The 19791-nt window shown below is 36.1% G+C and overlaps 2 protein-coding genes across 5 annotated transcripts in view; one reads left to right on the top strand and one right to left on the bottom strand.

The window, feature by feature from the left end:
* The window catches only part of LOC132399226 (transmembrane channel-like protein 7), a 46936-nt gene extending 42150 nt beyond the window's left edge, over window positions 1–4786 (top strand). For all 3 annotated transcript variants that reach the window (XM_059979389.1, XM_059979390.1, XM_059979391.1), the window contains one exon: window positions 1267–4786. In XM_059979389.1, the coding sequence (XP_059835372.1) occupies window positions 1267–1362 (96 nt within the window). In that variant the 3' untranslated portion in view covers window positions 1363–4786. The remainder of the gene's footprint in view (window positions 1–1266) is intronic.
* A 110-nt stretch (window positions 4787–4896) lies between these two features.
* LOC132399227 (uncharacterized) overlaps window positions 4897–19791 on the bottom strand; it is a 37584-nt gene continuing 22689 nt past the window's right edge. Inside the window, exons 8-11 of one of the 2 annotated variants that reach the window (XM_059979392.1) lie at window positions 19349–19546; window positions 8730–9799; window positions 8002–8162; window positions 4897–6361 (exon numbers count right to left, since the gene is read on the bottom strand). In XM_059979392.1, coding sequence (XP_059835375.1) covers window positions 6334–6361; window positions 8002–8162; window positions 8730–9799; window positions 19349–19546 — 1457 coding nt within the window. In that variant the 3' untranslated portion in view covers window positions 4897–6333. The remainder of the gene's footprint in view (window positions 6362–8001; window positions 8163–8729; window positions 9800–19348; window positions 19547–19791) is intronic. The other variant, XM_059979393.1, reaches the window with a different exon arrangement.

Raw genomic sequence — 19791 nt, 5'->3', positions numbered from 1 at the left:
GTCTCTTTGGGATTAAAATACAATTTACAGCATTCAATTGACAGAGTTTTTACTTTTTTCCATTTTTACTTGGTCCTCTTTTTTTTATCAAACCAACCTTTATATCACCCATCTACCTGTTTGACTGAAGTTGGATGTTGAATTCATTCACTTGTGTTTACATTTGCTTTCTATTGTTAATTTTGCAATACTGCTGTGTAATTTTTTTAAAGTTTTATCAGGGCTAGCTGCTTTGTTGCAATAGTAATACAATTCTTCAGTAATTTATTATGCAAAAGTTAAATAGCCAACTTAGATGCATTTCTATAAAAGATCACAGCCTAATAAATTTTAATATTTAAATATATACTAAAATGTCTGAACCACATTATGGGGATCAATTTTGATTAAATAAAACCATTGAAACACACAGAATAATGAACACAAGAGATTGTGCAGATGCTGGAAATCCAAGTAACACATGCAAAATGCTGGAGGACCATTCTTGGCTCGAAATATCAACTGTTTATTTCTTTCCATGGATACTGACTGATCTGAGTTCCTCTGCATTTTGTATATGTTACTCTGGAAACATGGAGATTATTTTCAATAGTGTTGCATGACTAAAGAGTAGCTGGTCTAACGTCTATAAGTCTGTCTTCTGGTTACAGCCTACTTCCCTTTTCTCTGCTTTTACTTATCTTGGCATTGAACAAATTCTTGCTGAGGATAGGCAAGAACCAATGTGAACTTTACAAATGAAGGCCCAGTGATGTGATGCATTATTAAGTTGATGTCAAAGGAGTAGGCATGTTTTGAGGCCAAATCAACAAATCAACAGTGCAAGATGCATTAAAGGATTTTGCAAGTTTACATAAGTAGTCTTGTAGGCCGGGGACAAGAGCGTTCATCCTAAGGCCATACAATGAATCCCTGGGTTTCTCCCAGTGATGGATCCTAAGTACATTGTTCTAATAGAACATTGTTCTCTAGCTGTGATAAGGAAAAACTTTTTAAATTCAAAGGATATTGAACCTCCAGAGCTTTCCCCAGCAAGGTTGTAAATCCTTAGTTATTGTGCTTATTTTAAACAATTTACAGATTTCAATATATTAAGGGGACAGAAGAGGGGACATATTTGTTTCAGTATTGTTTTGGATTTATCGCATATTGAGTATTTAGATGGGAAAATACATTTCCATTGTTTATTCAGTACTATAACTTACCTTGTGATGTAATTTTTTGAGAAATGGCAGAACATCAATATACTATTATTTATTTCTGCAGCAAGGTCGTGACAAGCAGTATCTGATCAGAAAACTGACGAGAGAATCAGTCATTGCAAAGAAAAGACTTGCTATGGCTAATGCTGAGATACAATGAAACAAGATTTTTTAATGCACAGCATTTCAGGATCTCATGGGCAAGCAGATGGCTGCTGGGTCTCCTGGTAGCTAACATTTTAGGAACAATATTCTGTAACGCATAATCTTCCTGAAAACCCTTCCTGAATATTTTGTTATCGGTGAAGGCAAGTTATCATTGTCCTTTATAAATGTTCTCAGAGGTTTTATTTTCCTGATACTAAAGTTTTACTATTGCCATATTAAAACCAATGTTGCCATCTGTGTTTGCTGAAAGCTTATATGGGTAAATGCTTGCATTTATTTACTGTAAACCCCTTGTGTAACAATATTTAAAACATATCTTTACTAATTCTTCCCTTCTCTATACATCCTTTAGATAGCATTATTAATATGTCTATTATTAACAATTTATTACTGTGAAGCAACAAATACTGATATTGTTTACCACTTAAATATTATGTGCATTACAAACTACTATAAATTCACTGTTCTTAACCTGGTATATATATTTTTTAAGTTCTAATGTTTGATTGGTGAAGGAAAGGATTAGCTTTACAATGTATGCAATTCTTGTTTATGAAATTTATTTTGATACTGATACAGAAGGGAATAACTTTATTCAGTAACAAAATATACATATATACGACTAATACCTTTTTATGCATTAATGGATATAAAAGCTATGCAGAGCATGTAGGTTTTATAAAATGTTACCTCTATATTCTAGGTATTTTGAGCTCCAGGCATTCTTCTGGAAATGATACTGCTGTAAAAAATAGCCTCTTCAAATATTGGGGCTATTAATGGTTTCCATAATAAATAACTTTTCAGTCTTAGAAATAAATACCATGGAAGATCTGACAGTAAATAGTGGAGTGGATCTTTCAAGACAGATATTCCTTGTTATCAGCAACTACCAGTATTAAATTATTTTGGCCAAAAGATCTTGATTCCTGGTGCACTGCATATCTTAAGAGTTTAATGGTTAATTTGCATATTGCCACCATTTGGTTTGGATAGATATCAATTCACTCGTTTTCACCTTTTTAAGCTTGCCTATGGAGTGTTAGGTCTGACAGTAATTGTTAATGCATTGTTAATAATTCTCTAATGCTTAAACAAATCAGATTCAAGTCTTTATATCATTCCTTAATGGGCTGAATGGCCATTAATAGGGATGTTAAATGAGTTTATAAAAAATCTTTGTAAATAAATTGGATTGTGCACTGCCATGAAGATCAAAAGTGGTTGAAATTCAGGGACTTAATGTGAGTTGCACAATATCTGCATTTTCTGTTCTAACTTAGAATGTTGCTGTCACCATTCCCAAATCCAAAATGTCCCATTATATATACCGTGCCAATGTAAGCTCACACTTTTATCAAGTTATGTGGCAAAAATGCAGTGCACCATAGATTGCAGGGAAAGGTCATGAGTTGTAAGATGCCTTGCTCTTAAATTGCCTCATTTAAAAACACTGTTGCATACAACTTCTAAATGAAAAAAATTGCTATTGTACTATTGTGGAGCAGAGCAATTAGCATAGTTCCTGAGCTAGCAAGACATAAACAAAGATGTACAAGTCAACATTCATTTAACAGCAATCTGTACTTGGTTGCCTTAAAATAACACATTGCTTGCATAATTATACTGTTACCAAAACAATTATGATCACCATATTTCATGGTAAATGCCTGAATATTTGATGTGACTCAGGGAATAATATCATATAAATCTGCATTCAGTGTTCCAATTACACCATCCAAAGAGAATGAAAATTAAACTGCAGCTCCCATCTGAAATATTTCAACAATAAACAACAGTTGTCTGGCTGAAACATCGGCTAGATTAGGTGTGTTGTATGGAATAAATTGCAAACAAAAGAACTGGATAACAACTCAAAATTTAGTTTTTTTTAAACCACTACAATATTTTCTAAATCTGGAGCAAATGTTTTAGTTAATGTATATTTTTTAATAATGATGAAAATATTATATACATGTTTCTTTGTATGGCCTAGTTTCGTTTTAATGAAAACTTTGTTTTGAATATATTATTTACATACAGTATTAAATTTTGTCCAGAAAACTAACTAGTTGTGTTTTTTTAAAGTAAACTATCATTCTTACTTTTAAACTAATGTTTTATCTGTATTTATTTCTAATTTGCTTAGGTTCAGATTTACTGAAATAAACTTGCCTTTAACATTTCCATAACAAGTGATCACACAAAAAGTTCATTAAAGAGTTTCTAGTTTAATTATATATAAAGCAATAGATGTGCAGCCCTAAAAAATAAATTAGCAGATTTGTCTTAGACAAAAAAAATTCATAAGCAATTTATTGTAATTTATGATAATCCAAAGCTACATAATATTTTGTAACCAAGTTTTCTTGTTGTTTATCATATTTCAATTGACTTCACTGATGTCAGTAAAGCAAAATTTTATATAACCAGCGGTCAAAAGTCTTGCACCTATTTACTGCTGGTGACCAAAAAAGGAATTACGATTTTGAAAAGTCAGTAAAGGATTAATTTAAATGGAATTGTTGTCAGTAATGTAATTCCGTTTTAGGGTTATATAATTTTATAGCATGGCAACATGCCCTTTGTTCCATCATATCAATACTGACCTTGTGCCCATCTATACTAATCCCATTACCCCACATTAGGTCTGTATCCCTCCATGCCCTGCTTATTAAAGTGCCTGCCAAAATGACTCTATACTTAGTAACTTATCGGACTCTTCCACCTCCCTCTCAATTACTCAGGAGAGTGAAGGAGTTGGTAACAGGAACCAAAAAACAATAATTACAAGTATGAAATTGAATGTCCCATAATTGACCTGACACTTTGGAGAGGAGGAGGATTCAAGAGTTGATTGTATGTTAGAGCTGGTATTATCAGGAATCTAGTATATATTTTGATGATTTTGCCAAGTTCAGCATACATATGAGAAATAGGACACTGCCTAAGAGAGATCCTTGAAGAATACCGTAAGTAATAGAGCAATGTGGGTAGACAAGGTTTTGCATGCAATTGTTAGTTGATGAGACAAATAAGAATGGAACCAGGTTAGTATGGTGATCCATAGAGAAGGAGGATGTAATCATTTATCATAGAGGAAAGATGATAGATATTTACCCTCTCTTCCCCCCCCCCTCCCAATTCCTGATGAAGCATCTCAGCCTGAAACGTTGGCTACTCTTTTCTCACGGATGCTGCCTGTCCTGCTGAGTTCTTCCAGCATTGTGTACGTATTCATTTACCTTTGTTGTTTTATTTGGAATTATAGGAGCTGTCAGAACTAAGACAGGAATAGAAGCATGATTGGAGAGATGAGTACTGGGTACTAGAGAACATTGGAGGGATTTGACAAGAAAAAGGGAAATGAAGATTAGATCGTAACATGCAACTATCAAACGATCAAAGACTGACTTTTAAAAAGGGTAGTAATGACAAATATAAAGGAAAGGTGGACAGTACCTGAAGAGAGAGCAACTTTAACAATATTAACTAATGCTTTAGTGGATATAGGATCAAGGGATCTGGTGGGGGGTGGGGGGGGTCACATGGCTAGTTACCATTAAAGTATCACATTAACATTTACTTTGTATACTATATGTTAACCAAGGAAGTGATTCTGTGTCCACTTGATTGATATATTTTACTCAATAGATTGAGTACAATTTTAATAATTAAGCTGAAAGTATATTAAGTTCAGCCATATTAATTTAAAGGTTTGTATTTTTTCATGTTTTTAAATGTTCCATAACTTTTAATTTTGTCTGTCAACTGAACGTTCTGTGTGATCCAAGACTTACATTCTTGTAATTTCAACACTTAACATTCTCAGTTAAAATCTCAGCAGAATAGCACATCAAATTTATTACCACATTAATCTTAATTTGAGTAAATGCACTGGGTAGATAATATTTTAAGTCTCAATGGGCAACCTATAGTTACAAGATGAAGATGTATAGTGAAACAATGTAATTAAAAGAAAAACCTTTATGTAATTCTGTTACTTGAAGAGAAGTAATATTTACAGGTACATTAGGACAACAATTTGTATGCCAAAAAAAGCAATAAGTTCACAATCTCTGTGCAAGCCTCCTGGTTTCAACTGCTGACTATTTGGCTAATCATGACCAACACCATAAAGTTATATATGTGTAACAATGGATCCTAAGAAAATATTTATATTTTGTGCATGAGTAGCTCAGGAAAATGGACAATACAAGGAAAAAGTTACCTCCTGGTATTGGAGTAATTTGATCCCAGTAAAAATGAATGACTATTTCCTAGTTGCAACAAAGAACCTAAACCTTGGGTAAATGGTCATTCCAGAAAGTGGAAATGTTTTGTTGCAATATATACATTAGTTGTTGTCAATTTCACCAACATTGATCATGTTCAGAGCCAGATCTAATGCTGTTTCTAAGTTATTATCAGGAATATCAGTCAGTGCACCATCGTTCAAAAGCAGTCGCTTAACCCTCTTGTTATTGTGCATAATCCCATAATGTTCATCCTTCTTTGTCTTGACTATTTATTTGTTTCTGTACATCAGAATTTTGTAATAAGATCTATACAAATGTAAATTAGGTTTTAGTAATCTAACTTTTATATATTATTTACATTTCAATGTAATTAGTACAATATTGGAAAATAATTATAAATTTTCTATATATACATAGATTAATTAGTAATGGACACTTTTATATCTCCATAACATACTGTGCTAATCCTAATGCAGATTTGCTTACATTTCTTATTGATGTTGATGCCAATGATTTTAAAAGACAGAAGAAAATAAATTGCACAGAAATTACATAAGAGTATACATCCATTCAAGCCAACGTGCCAGATGGAAAAAAGATGGGTGAAATGGTTTACTTCTGCTTTCTGGTCATTAGTTGGCAGTTTTATTGGTTTTCCAAATGTTCATTTGGGTGTGGTGCATGCTTCTGCTTTCATGAACCTTTCAGGCATTCAATTCCAGGTCCACATCGCTGTTAGGTATAAAAAAAAGATTTTTTAAAAAATCATTCTAATCCTGATTAGCCTAAACCTATGTCCCCTTAGTCATCATCTTCTCAGTTACAGAAGTAGGTTCTTCCTGTTCATTTTCTCTAGGCCTCCCAATATTATCCATCTCATTTAAATCCAATTTAAAATCTGAACACTCCTGTTAAATCAAAATTAATATGTGTACAACTGAATTGTCTTAGCTTCATGGTGTCAGATAAATTTTAAAACAACATTTAGGATACTAGAAATGTGAAATAAGCAAAGTGCTGGCCAGGAAGCATCTTTGGAGAGATTATCAAAAATTTAATCGGTAAATACTTCTACTAAAAATTGGATCAATTTTGCTTAGGTAACCAGTCATACAGACTAAACTAGAAGTACTTGACATGTTTCACCATTCCTGTAGATAACAGCCATGTGCAAGAGAGATCTCCCAGCATCATCAATAAAGCTGATTTTTTAAAGGCATTTTTACAATGTAGAATTATGATACATATGGAAATAGTTAAAACTGGTTTAGATTAATAATTATGCTCAATCACAAATTCACTCTGATTTTCTTTGTTTCCAAAAAAGGTGAACAATTATACAAATCATATCAACAAACATTTAATTTCATCACAGATGCAAGGAGTTGTTCTATGGGGTATTTCAAATAATGCATAATAGAATATAAAAGTACTTGTTTTTTCCTCAAATAGTAAATGAAGCCAAGAATTTGCCTGCTCTCCCAGGTGAACAAGAACTTTCCAAAGCATTATTCAAAGATTGTTAAATTCTTCCAGTTTCATGGCCAAAATTTATCCCTTAAGTAACATCTCTAAAACAAGGATGTTTAATTATCCCGTCATTGTCATATTTCCTACATTAGAACAGTGACTACATTTCAAAACCCTGATTCATAAACTTTACAGCGTTTTGAGACATCACAGGCCAAAAAGAACACTGCATAATGTCACCTTTAGGTGGCATGCTCTTGGAATTAGAAAGAACCATAGACAAGTCAGATATTGGTATTACATGATGGATTCTGAGGAAGGAATACATTAATTGATTAATTAATCAAGATTCAAGCACATTTGTTATACAAGAATGAATAAATTATACAACCCTGAGATTTGCTTGCTCATAATTAATGCTCTTATGCAATTAATTATTTTAAACAAGGACGTACTTTTGATAGTCAAGGATTTCCTGCACAGGGAAGCCCTGCAGGGCCGCAATCTAAACTTGGAAGTGCAATAATCTTTGTTAAAACAAAGGGGAAGCCATCGGCTTGTAGTCAAATTCTGTTACAGTATTCACTTCCTGTCTCCCCTACTGGTTAATCACTGGTAAACCAGTACAACAGGAACCTGGAGGGAGATAACAAAATGAACTGCACAGCTTAAACTAATTCCTCCTCCTTACACAAGGGGATGCAGGGCATGACTACTCACAAAAATAACTGTTACTAAATGCTGGAGTTAGACTGTTCAATACAGTCAGATATGTCCAATGTAAAGGTTAATTCACCCTGGCATTTTCTTTTGCTGCAAGATAAATCTCTTTTTATGACAAACAGCCACTGGTAAAGTTAGAAAATCATCCCAATAACCTAACACTTCAATTTTGCACTTACCTAGGCAGACCACTATAATACTGACAGAGATCCTCTAACTTGCAATGATCTCTATCCTTAATGGTTTGGATAGCGTTTTCAAAACCATCGCACAGGTTGATATCTGTTTTAATACTGCTTATAGTTGTTTCATTTTGCTTGGCAGAATGAGTACTCTCATCCTGTGAAAATGCAAATGTATTGAGCATAAAACCATTTCCTTGATAAGTTAATGCACACAGCATTTATTTCTAACTAACTAGCTTGAATAAGTACAAGGAATAATTCTGGATCTACTTAATAATCTAGTTCACAATTAGCTTCTTATTTGCATTGTATTCAGAAACATCATTTTATATTGAATACGATCACACAACCTAGGATAATGTTATTAGATTTGCTGCTGTAGTTTTGAATATTGGATTCAACTGGCTATATTTCAGCTTCTGTTTTACACACAACCTGTAAAAGTAGATGCTGCATAATTCAAATATATTTATACTCATTATCCACTTTCACATCAATAGAACGCATTTTGCTGATTTAACCTTCACAGTTAAATTACTACCCATTAATTGTTGTAACATTTTTGCAACACCATTTACTGTTTTTTGTATTTTACTTAACAACATTGCAAGGCCCAGTTTCTACTGTGGACCCAAACCCAAAGACAGTTTGCAGCTGAAGTTGGGTAGTTTCCTCAATATGAATGACATTTCGTGAAAAAAAAAGTTACTAGGCTATCTTACCATTGTATTAGTTTCCCTTGTTTTACATGTAGCATTTTGGTCAGTCAGTTCAGTAGCTGAATTTCCTTCTTTTGGTGAATCATCAGTTTTTGATACTTCAGACATCATTGGTTCTTTAACTTGATCTTTTCCAACTTTCTTTAAAGGTTCAGTATGATTCAGCTCTTCTACACCCCATCCAGAATTACTTTCAGAACTTGGTAAGCTTTCAGGATTGTTTATTACTGATGGTATCAAACCCGTAGTTATCTCTGCCGTCAGTTTTCCTTCCTGCAACAAGCTTGTCCTTGCATTTTCCATGAATTCAATATTTCTATCAATGGAGTGGATTGAGTTTTCAGGTGGATATTGCATTTCTGCCATCATTGGTTTATGCTCAATATCACTAGCCATCTTCAAAGGACTGTGAACAAAATGCGGTACCTCCAGTATGCATTTGGAACTGTTGTATGCCTCACTCCATTCTTTTTCTGATCTGCTACCAAGCGAGTCTGATTGTACTACATCTTCCATGAAGCGACCTGGAAGCAGTTGATCTATTTCCCCACAACATCCATCATCATTTGGTGATAGTTTTGCACAGTTGGATTGTATGTCTTCAGAACAGATAAACTTGTCGATTTTCTTTGACATGTTTGTCTCAGCTGTGTAGGTAAAGTTCTGTGTGTTCTCATCATTGACCTTGCTCCTATTGTCTATACCAGTTCTTTCTTTGAAAAAGTCTTTATTTTTAAATGGGGTACTGGATGCTGGCTGTCTTTTTGTGGTTCCTGTTAAAGAAATCTGATTTTCTTGTGAGCAAAATTCCAGCTGAACTCCAGGAGATGACTTTTCCATCAACTGAATTGGAGATTCATATCTTAATGTTTTCTGCAAACTAAATGATGGCTGTTGATGAGAAAATACTTGATCTGAGTTATCTGAAGATGTAGTGCTGTGGAGGTATGCAGGATCTTTATTAGTTGCCATATGATGACATTGCTTCATTAATCTTGAAGAAACACCTTGTGGTTCAAGTGCAACTTTACAGCCAACTCTACCAGTTCTTTGTTTGCCTTTTCCACTTTGCCCTATTTTTTTAAATAAATGATATAAAACTTTAATTGAAGAAATAACACGTTTATTTTAATGTGCAATATAAAACCTAAGGTAAAGGACTGTCATTTTAGAAACAGCATTTCAGTTACTGCCATTGGATTATTGCCTTGACAGAACAATCATTTTAAAGACACTCTGTGACTAATTGTAGTCAAATCATTTTGACAAACAATTAATATTTACATTATACAAACAGGAGTATCAGCTGCATACATCAACAGTTCTCAAAATTTTTCTGCTTGTGGCCTACTTTAAACCTTCATTTACCTGTGACCCTCAACCCTCCACAGTCGCCATAAGTTGCTAAAGTTATTTTTGGTCAACTGTTCTAATTATTCTAATATACAGTCAATAGTTTTTTGTTACTAGGTTATAAGTATTACATGTTAAATATATTATTACAGGTTAATGAAAAATAAAACTATTTCAAAGCTCTGAATAGGATATTTATTATAATATTCTACCAACCAGCAATGAAAAAGGGATTAATATTGTTACTTAGGGATTTATTGAGAGCCTTGTGACTGATGCAAACTAGCAAGTTTTAAAATATATGGTTGTGACTGAAGATAATTGAAGATCACCTCTTGTCACAATGTCAAGATGGTTATGAGCTTTTGATAGCAGGTGAAGAGCTTGATTAAAATCACATTCAACTAGTTAAGAGGTGTGTGTAGAGCTGGCTCAGCTGGACATCCTGCAGGGTGTGAATGGTGACACCTACATGATCAAGCAGGAGCAGAGGTAACAATTGATATGCTGCATTCCCTACACACTGGCTAAGCTGTATATACTGTGCCTATTGAAAAGTATTCACACCGCCCCCCCCCCCAGAATTTTTCATGTTTTATGGTTTTACAATATTGAATCACAGTGGATTTAATGAAAGATGAAGATGAAAGATCTCGGCCCGAAACATCGACAGTGCTTCTCCTTATTGCTGCTGCCTGGCCTGCTGTGTTCCACCAGCATTTTGTGTGTGTTGACAGTGGATTTAACTTGGGTTTTTTGACACTGATCAACAGAAAAAGCCTTGTTCATGTCAAAGTCAAATAGATCCCTACAAAGTGATCTAAATTCCAAATATAAAACAAAATTATTGATTGCCTAAGTATTCACACTCTCCCTTTTAATATGGCACACCAAATCATCACTGATGTGGCCAGCTGGTTTTATAAGTCAGATAAATTAGTTAAATTTAGATCTGTTTTTGGAGATGTGTGTAGTTGAGGTTTTTCAATTGATTGTAGTAAAAATACACCTGTATCTGGAAAGTTCAACTGCTGGTGAGTCAGTATCCTGGCAAAAACTGCACCATAAAGACAAGAGAACACTCCAAGCAACTCTGCGAAAAGGTTATTGAAAAGCACAAGTCAGGAGATGGATACAAGAAAATTTCCAAGTCACTGAATATCCCTTGGAGTACAGTTGTCAATTACCAAGAAATGGAAAGAATATGTCATGGCTGTAAATCTGCCTAGAGCAAACCATCCTCAAGGCTGAGTGAACGTGCAAGGGGACTAGTGAGGCAGGCCACCAAGAGACTCCAGTGGCTGAGATGGAAGAAACTGCGCATATAACAACTGTTGCCTGGATGCTTCACCAGTCGCAGCTTTATGGGAAAAGCCTCTTTTGAAATCTCAACTGGAGTTTCCCAGAAGATATGTGGGAGACTCTGAAGTCATCTGGAAGAAGATGATGGTCTGATGAAACCAAAATTGAGCTTTATGACCATTAGGCTAAATGCTACGTTTGGTGTAAGCAAAACATGACACATCCACCATCCCCACTGTGAAGCATGGTAGTGGCTGCATCATGCTGTGGGGATGCTTCACTGCAGCAGGCCCTGGAAAGCTTGTGAAGATAGAGGGTAAAATAAAATACAACAAAATGCAGGGAAATCCTGGAGGAAAAGCTAATACTGTCTGCAAGAGAACTGCAACTTGGGAGAAGATTTGTTTTCCAGCAAGACACTGACCTGAAGCATAAAGCCAAAACTATAGAGGAATAGCTTAAAAACAAAGTTCATGTCCTGGAGTGGCCAAGTCAGAGTCCAGACCTTAATCCAATTGAGAATTTGTGGTTGGACTTGAAGGGGGATGTTCAGTCACAACCCCCTTGTAATCTGACAGAGTTTGAGCAGTTTTGTAAAGAAGAATTATGAAAAATCGCAGTGTCCAGATGAGCAATTATCAAGATGTCCAGATATACACACACACGCGCACACACACACACACACACACACCCCCTCCCACGTGGTGGACTATTTAGCCCACGTTGAGAACCACTGATCTAGATAAGCAATCACAGGTAAACAATGTTATTTGATGCCATTATAAAATGTGTAGTAGAAAAAAATTATAAAGGATTATCTAGAGACAAAGCAAATGACTGACATACGCCCACAAGGACCAGAATATCTCTGAAAATTTCAAAGCCAAACCCCTAAAGTTTCAGGTGCAGTTTCTATAATATCATCTACCAATAGATGTCATCATTTCACGTTGTAACTCCTAGTGAAGTGGGTCTTGGGAAAAGCACAATACTCAGAGCAGACAATATTTTTATATTTTTTCAGTGATACATTGGACTATAAATAATTAAATTTAAAATTTGTGATATTAAACTTGGTTCAGTCCAATGACTTAGTTATTAAAGTTGAAGAGAGTTTCACTAAAGAATACATTTTCTCACACTGTATATGCAAGTTAATCAGAAACTAGTTAATGCAACCTTTAATTTTGAATATTTCAATCATGTTATTTTATTGTCAACACAGAACTTCATTAAGACGACTATTAATCTAAATCAAGAGGCAAATATACAGTTATGGGGGGGGGGGGGTAAACATGTTGAAGTAGCCCCAGAAACTGTTCTTATGGATGTAAATTATGAAAGTATGCAGACAAGATCTGAATAATTTCTGGGTACTATTTCACATTTGAATAATAGAATTGGAAGTATTGGAAATATTATAAAGTTCAGCAATTTTCTATAAAGAATCAAATATCTGAACCATTAACTGTACCTTCTCATGAGAGTGAACACTGCCCGAGTTGGAATTGTTATTGAATAGGCTGCATCAACCGAAAAGTTGGTAAATCATAAAATAATCAATTTACTGAATGGTTAGAGCTCTGAAACAGGCCATTCGATACTTCATGTCCATTTCAGCCCTGAGCATCAACAATCCAGTTATTTCACAACTGTGCCCTTCCCTCTTAGTTTTTCAGAAATGTATTCAGCCCAGTTTTTCCAATATTACATTAAATCAGTTTCTATTACCATCCCAGGGTTCTGAAAAGAGCTGTTGGTATTTACCATTTTAAAAGGCTGTATCTTGGGGGTTCAGTGCATGCATGGCCAGACTGTGAAGTGCAGAATTTCTTAAAATTACATTCAACAGTGGGATTCCCAAATGAGTGTGGTGACATAGACAAAGTTTTTTTTTAAAAAAGAGATTATCCAAAAGTTAACAGCTTTCAGATCCTGTGCCAAGCTGGACCTAGTGCAGAATCAGCATCAAATGATATTACTAAAACTCGCAGTTAGAGTTGGCAGTGAGGAAGGCAAATGTAATGTTAGCATTCATTTCAAGAGGTGAGAATACAAGAGCAGGGATGTGATGCTGAGGCTTTATAAGGCACTGGTGAGACCTCACCTTGAGAATTGTGATCAGCTTCATCTAAGCAAAGATGTGCAGGTATTCTTAAGAACATAAGAAATAAGGAGCAGGAGTAGGCCGTCTGGTCCATCGAACCTGCTCCGTCATTCAATAAGATCATGGCTGACCTGGCCATGGACTCATCTCTACCGACCTGCCTTTTCCCCATAACCTTTAATTCCCTACTATGCAAGAATCTATCTAATCTTGTCTTAAATATATTTACTGAGTTAGCCTCCACTGCTTCAGAGGTTCACATGGATGATTCCAGGAATGAAAGGGTTATCATACAAAGAATGTTTGATAGCTCTGGGTCTGTGTTCACTGGAATTTAGAAGGATGAGGGGAGGATCAAATTTAAACCTTTTGAATGTTGAAATACCTAGATGAGGTAGATATGGAAAGGATGCTTTCCATGGTGGGGGAGTCTAGGACAAGAGAGCACAGCCTCAGGACAGAGGGACATCCATTTAAAACAGCGATGCGGAGAAATCTCTTTAGTCAGAGGGTGGTGAATTTGTGGGATTTGTTACACAGGCAGTTGTGGAGGCCAGGTCATTGGAAGTACTTAAGGCATCACTGACAGGTTCTTGATTGGACATGGCATCTGAGGTTATGGGGAGAAGCCTGGGGAATGGGGCTGAGAAGGGGGGAAAAGGATCAGCCATGATTGAATAGTGGAGCAGACTCAATGGGCCAAATGGACTAATTCTGTTCCTGCATCTTATGGGAGCACTGGATATAATAAATGACACTACCTCACCTGAAAGGACTGTTTAGGGCCCTGAATAATAGAGATGGACAGGTGTAGCACTTAGCACAGAGATAAGTACCAGGAAGGAGGATGGTGGGGAGGGAGGAATGGACAAGGGAGTCATGAAGAGTGTGATCCCTGAGAGAATGGAAGGGGAAGAAAGGAAGATGTGCCTGGTGGTGGGGTCCTATTGTAAATGGTAGATGTTTTGGGGAATGATGTGTTAAATGCAGAGGTTCATGGGGTGGTAGGTGAGGATGAGGGGAAGCCTATCCCTGTTGGGGTGAGGGAAATGAAGTAAGCACAAATGAGCAGAAAATAGTGAAGATACAGGTGAGGGTAGCATGAAGAGTCGTGGAAAGAAGACCATGTTGACTGAGGAAAAAAAAAAGAGGACATGTCTGATGTCCAGGAATGGAAAGCTTCATCATGAGAATAGATGTGGTGGAAGTGGAGGATCAGAAAGAATGGAATTGCCTTAGTTTCCTGATTAGAATTCTGATCGATTTTCAGCACTAACATTCATCTTTTGTTTCTTTTTCATAACTATGAGGAGAAACCTTTCTCCAGTTTAAGTATCTTGATTCTGATCAATATAAGGGTCAACTGTTTTGAGTGAACTTGTTAACAACATAACACTCTGTGTGAAGCCTTTCCTCTTATTAGGTTCATTTAATTCAACTTACAAGTACCTCCTAAACCAAGAAATTTGATCTTCATTATAGCAATGCATGTTTTGATGATAAATACTGTAGTCAGGAGTTGTCACATCAAACCCAAAATTACTCGGTAGGATATTAACATTACCAACATATTTTTATAGTAATATTTTACTGCTTTCAAGATTCTCCAAAGAAAAAAAACCTAATCAGCTCTAATTTGGAACATTGCAAACTGTTAAAATGAGATTTTGCTTGGCTTTATTTATAAATTTCTCCCAGAAGCTCATTTAAACTGTAACATCTCTTCATGTAGCTCACTGTCACTTAAAGGGACACTGATCTCATTTTACTATGTATTGAGACTGACTCATCACTGGAAGAATTTCCAGTAACAAATACTGTGGAGATCTTCTTTGAAATGCAGCATTGTACCGAGCCTCTGCACACTTATATACACTATCAAATATCAGCACTATTGAGTAATGCAACCTATCAAAAAGCATTTGAGAATCTGTTGTATGAATAATTGTTACTTGAAGTGAACACCCATTCTCCACTTGGCTAATTTAAGCTAACAGCAATCATGCAAACAACATTTTAAAAGAATATTTAATCCAGAAATTTATTTTCAAGAGGCTTTTAATAAATTAATGTTAATAAATTAATGCTAATTTAATGTTATTTAAAATGTTTCTTTAAAACAATGAATTTAAATTGCTACTGTAGAAGGGTACTGTTTATTTAACATTCAAATACGTGTGAAGGGAAATAATGACATTTGAGATTATTGCTTAGAAAATCAAACCTTTTTGTCATTGGTCCTCTGCTAAAATTTTGATTGGGATGGAAATCCAGACTGATGGATTGTTGTGAAAGATCCACAAGCTGAAGATCTGGGGTTAGAACAATGGTAGTGTGGGAAGCCCAAGGAGACCAGGAAGGTAACTAAACTAATCTGCTTCCATTACAATACAAACAGAAGGCTGGAGTTCTGGCAGTGCCTCCAGTGCACCCTGACTGCTGCTTATGCCAAAAGGGAGGAAAATAAACCAAATTATCCTGTAGCAATGTGTCTCAGTGACATTGTGAAATATTTTGACATCCATTATCCTGTACATATTTACAGTGTAGAATGAACTTAAGACAAGGAAAGTCAAGTTCACCTTGATCTTGCCTGCTCCTCACAAGGATGGTTTGATTCCACACTGGGGCCACAGTTCACAAAACCATAGCATCATGTAGTATGAAAAAAGAGACATTTGGCCCAACTTGTCCACACCAACTAGTGGGCATGTGTACATTCAGAAATGTGTGGCATTTTTCTGTGGCCACTTACTTCATGAAACAAATTTTCAAAGGAAAGTGCTCTTTATAATTGCATGGAGAGTAATAGCTTCTTAAACAACTTTTTAGATAGGGCCTCCTGCTGAGAACCCCTCTCTCTTCTTCCATCTCCTCCATTTTCCAGTAGGGTGGTGTGCTTCATCAGCTCCAATTTTAAATCTTCCCAACATGGTAAAGAATGAGGACCTCCAAAAAGTGTGACATCAATGAATTGAAGTAAATTTTACTGACTTCTCTCAAAAATTGGGTGGGTGAGGATAGTGGTGAAGGATGCTTTTTGGATTGGAAGTCAGTGACTGCTGGCTGATTTCAGTGACAGATGCTGGGACCTTTGTTGCTTGTGATAGATATGTGAAAGGAGGAGATCTGATTAAGTTTGCAGATGACATGAAAACTGATGGTGTTTAAGACAGCAAGGAAGGTTGCCTATGGCTATAGTAGGATATAGAACAGAATGAAAGTTGGATAGGGTATTGGCAGATGAAACTGAATCCTGACAAGTGCAAGGTGATGTAATTTGAAGATCAAATAGGATGCATATTTGCTGTATATGGAAGGGCACTAAGGAATGTTGATGAACAGGAAGACCAAGTGGAAAGTTCCATGAAAGTGCAGGTAGATCGGATGGTGGTGGCATATGGTAAAACTTGCCTTTATAGTGGGCATAGAATAAATGAGTCCTAGAACATTTATATTCATGCCTTTAGACTACACTTTATATAGTTTTAAAACTACACGTGTGTAGTTTTGGTCACCACTCTATAGGAAGGATGTAATTGTGCTGGAGAGAGCATAGAGGAGATTCAGCAAAGTGTTGCCTGGATTGGAGAACATTAGGACTGGATGAGCTGGGCTTGTTTTCCCTGGATCGAAGGATGCTAAGGGATTATCTGATAAAGGTACATAAGATCACAAGTAGTACAGAGAGGATGGACAATCAAATTCCTTTTCTCATGGTAGGGGTATCTAATACAAGAGAACAAAAGACTAAGGTGAGAGGAAGGAATTTTAGAGGAGAGGAAAAAGTATTTTTTAAATAGAAAATGGTTAGTAATCTGAACATAGCCAGTGGGTATGGTGAAATCAGCTATACTAGATTTAAAAATAATTTAAACTGCACAAATAGACAAACCATAGATTACAGATGTAATACAGGCAAAGGGGTTAATGCAAATGGGCAATAAGGTCAACATGGATGGATTAAGCTAAAAGGCCTGTATCTGTGCTGTACAACTCTGACTCTATGATTCATTTGTAGCAAAGAAAAAAGCTTACATTATACTGTTCAGTTTTATGCCCTATCCTGAAAGCTTGAATATAAGATTATGCTCTGAAATCACAGGGGTTTTGCGATTAGCAGGCATTGAGGTCTGAGTTCACAAATTCCCTCGTGCTGCAACACAAACCAGTTATTTCTCTCCCTTTAGTGGAAAATTGTCATAGGCCTTTCCTGTCATTCAATGATCCTTCCTGTCACCCATCCTCAATCATATACTGTGTGCCATTCTTTATGTCTACCTTTCTTTTTGAGTTAATGATTCTATCATGGTGTTTTCACAAGTAATTCTCAGGACAGATTAGTGGAGATATAGTAAAAAAATGAAGATCTGAAAGTATTAAAATACTCATTGGAGCATGTTATTTCTTTTTATATAAAGCAATCTGTCTTATATAAAAGAAAGGAACTATTTGTTTACCTATAACATACAATAATGTTCAATATCAAAAAGAAACAACAGTAATGTGGAATGAAACATAAATAAAGCCGAAAACACACATGTCAAACCATGCATTGCTATCCACTCTTCAACTACAACCTTAATATGTCCTTCAAACTATCTGTTAAATAGTTTTAATAACTCCTCTTCATGCTCATTGTAACAGTAGTGGTGGCATCCATTAGTCTTGCGAGACCATGGATCTGCACCTGGAATGGTTTCCAGGGCGCAGGCCTGGGCAAGGTTGTATGGGAGACCAGCAGTTGCCCATACAGCAAGTCTCCCCTCTCCACAACACCGATGTTGTCCAAGGGCAAGGGCCGATACAGCTTGGCACCAATGTCGTCGAAGGAGTTGCCAGAACGAGATTGAAGACAATGTCAGACTGCCTTAGGGACTCCAGCTCCGGATTTGTCCTCAGGGTTTACTCCCGAAGCTTTTCCCATGAGTGGGTATGGCCGCAAGGCAGCGGAGGTTTGAAATCAGAGTTTTCCCTCTCTTAGATGGACTGCCTTCCCAGGCTATTGAGGTCCATCTACCCAAAGCACTAGTTTTAAGGCACCAGGACCTGCCTTCGCCACTTCTCCTGTCAGTAGGAACAGTTCCGCCGGGCTTAGAGGCTAGGAGTTGGTCTTGGTTGTCAGAGGCTATTTGAAGCGCATGCCATGAGGAACATTTTTAGGTAGTGGAAGCTAGTCCCCACTACTACCCCTCTGTAGTTGAATAACAGTAGTGGTACACTTTTTATTAATTTTATGAAAGGCAGTACACTATATATCCCTTTGTTTTTTCCATTCATGGTTTAAAAAAAAATAAGACTATGCTCTGTAGAGCAGTGGAGCAGTGAATGGAACAACCCAAGTACAGATAATATATGGTACCTTAAGCCTTTACATCTACAGTGAACCTTTGCTTTCACCAGATGCTCCATTTTGGCAGAGTGGAAGTTATACTCACCATCTTTCCCATCTGCCTTCAGCTCAACTTGCACAGTCCCTCATGAAATTTCAGCACTCATAAGTATAATAGCAATTGCATCAACAAATTGAAAGATCTGATTATTTCTCCATCTACTGAGACCACTGAGATTTCTGTTCCTTGTATCTTTTCAGTGATAATCAATGCTAGCATGTATCTGTCTCCGAATTGTAATTATATGCCCCTTTTTCCCAGCAGTGATGAGATAATAAAGGATGGTGTTCTGGCCTCTGAATCATCCTGCTCAACTAATGACATTGTGGGAGATTGCTAACAAATAACCCGTCCCCTATGAATAAGTGCTAAGTACAGCCTACCACAAAGGATTAAAATGAGGTGAATTGTATCTGGAACAAATTGATGCTTATAATATCAGAAATTACAGTTTATAACAACTTTACCTTTCTCTGTTAGTGACTCACAGTCTATCTGAATATTTTTGCCATCTTTTTTATCTGTTGCAAAATAAGGCACGAACTTCTGGAAAGAATGTTTGCCAGATGTTTGCGATGAAAACCACATGTTACAGTGAAATACGTATGCTGTAACTGCATTTGAACAGTTCCTTATAACAATATCTTTTAAATACCATCCATTACCTGCAAAACAAAATTTTTTTAAAAAAATCTAATGGAAAATATACCTCTGCTATGCCATAACCAATGCACAATCAAATGAATGAAACATGTCTCATTTATGGATAGCATCCAGGAATGTACTCCTTTGGTTTAGATACTACCTATCAGTCTATCTGTTCCTACACAGTAGGTCTCAAAACATTACACAGACATACCTGTTTCAAGCACTCAGACTTCACCTGCTTTTCAAATTTTATGTAATGCTT

Source organism: Hypanus sabinus, chromosome 9 (genome assembly GCF_030144855.1).
Source record: "Hypanus sabinus isolate sHypSab1 chromosome 9, sHypSab1.hap1, whole genome shotgun sequence".
Classification (NCBI taxonomy): Eukaryota; Metazoa; Chordata; class Chondrichthyes; order Myliobatiformes; family Dasyatidae; genus Hypanus; species Hypanus sabinus.
The sequence above is the reverse complement of the archived record's forward strand: the minus strand, read 5'-3'. Positions and strand labels throughout refer to the sequence as shown.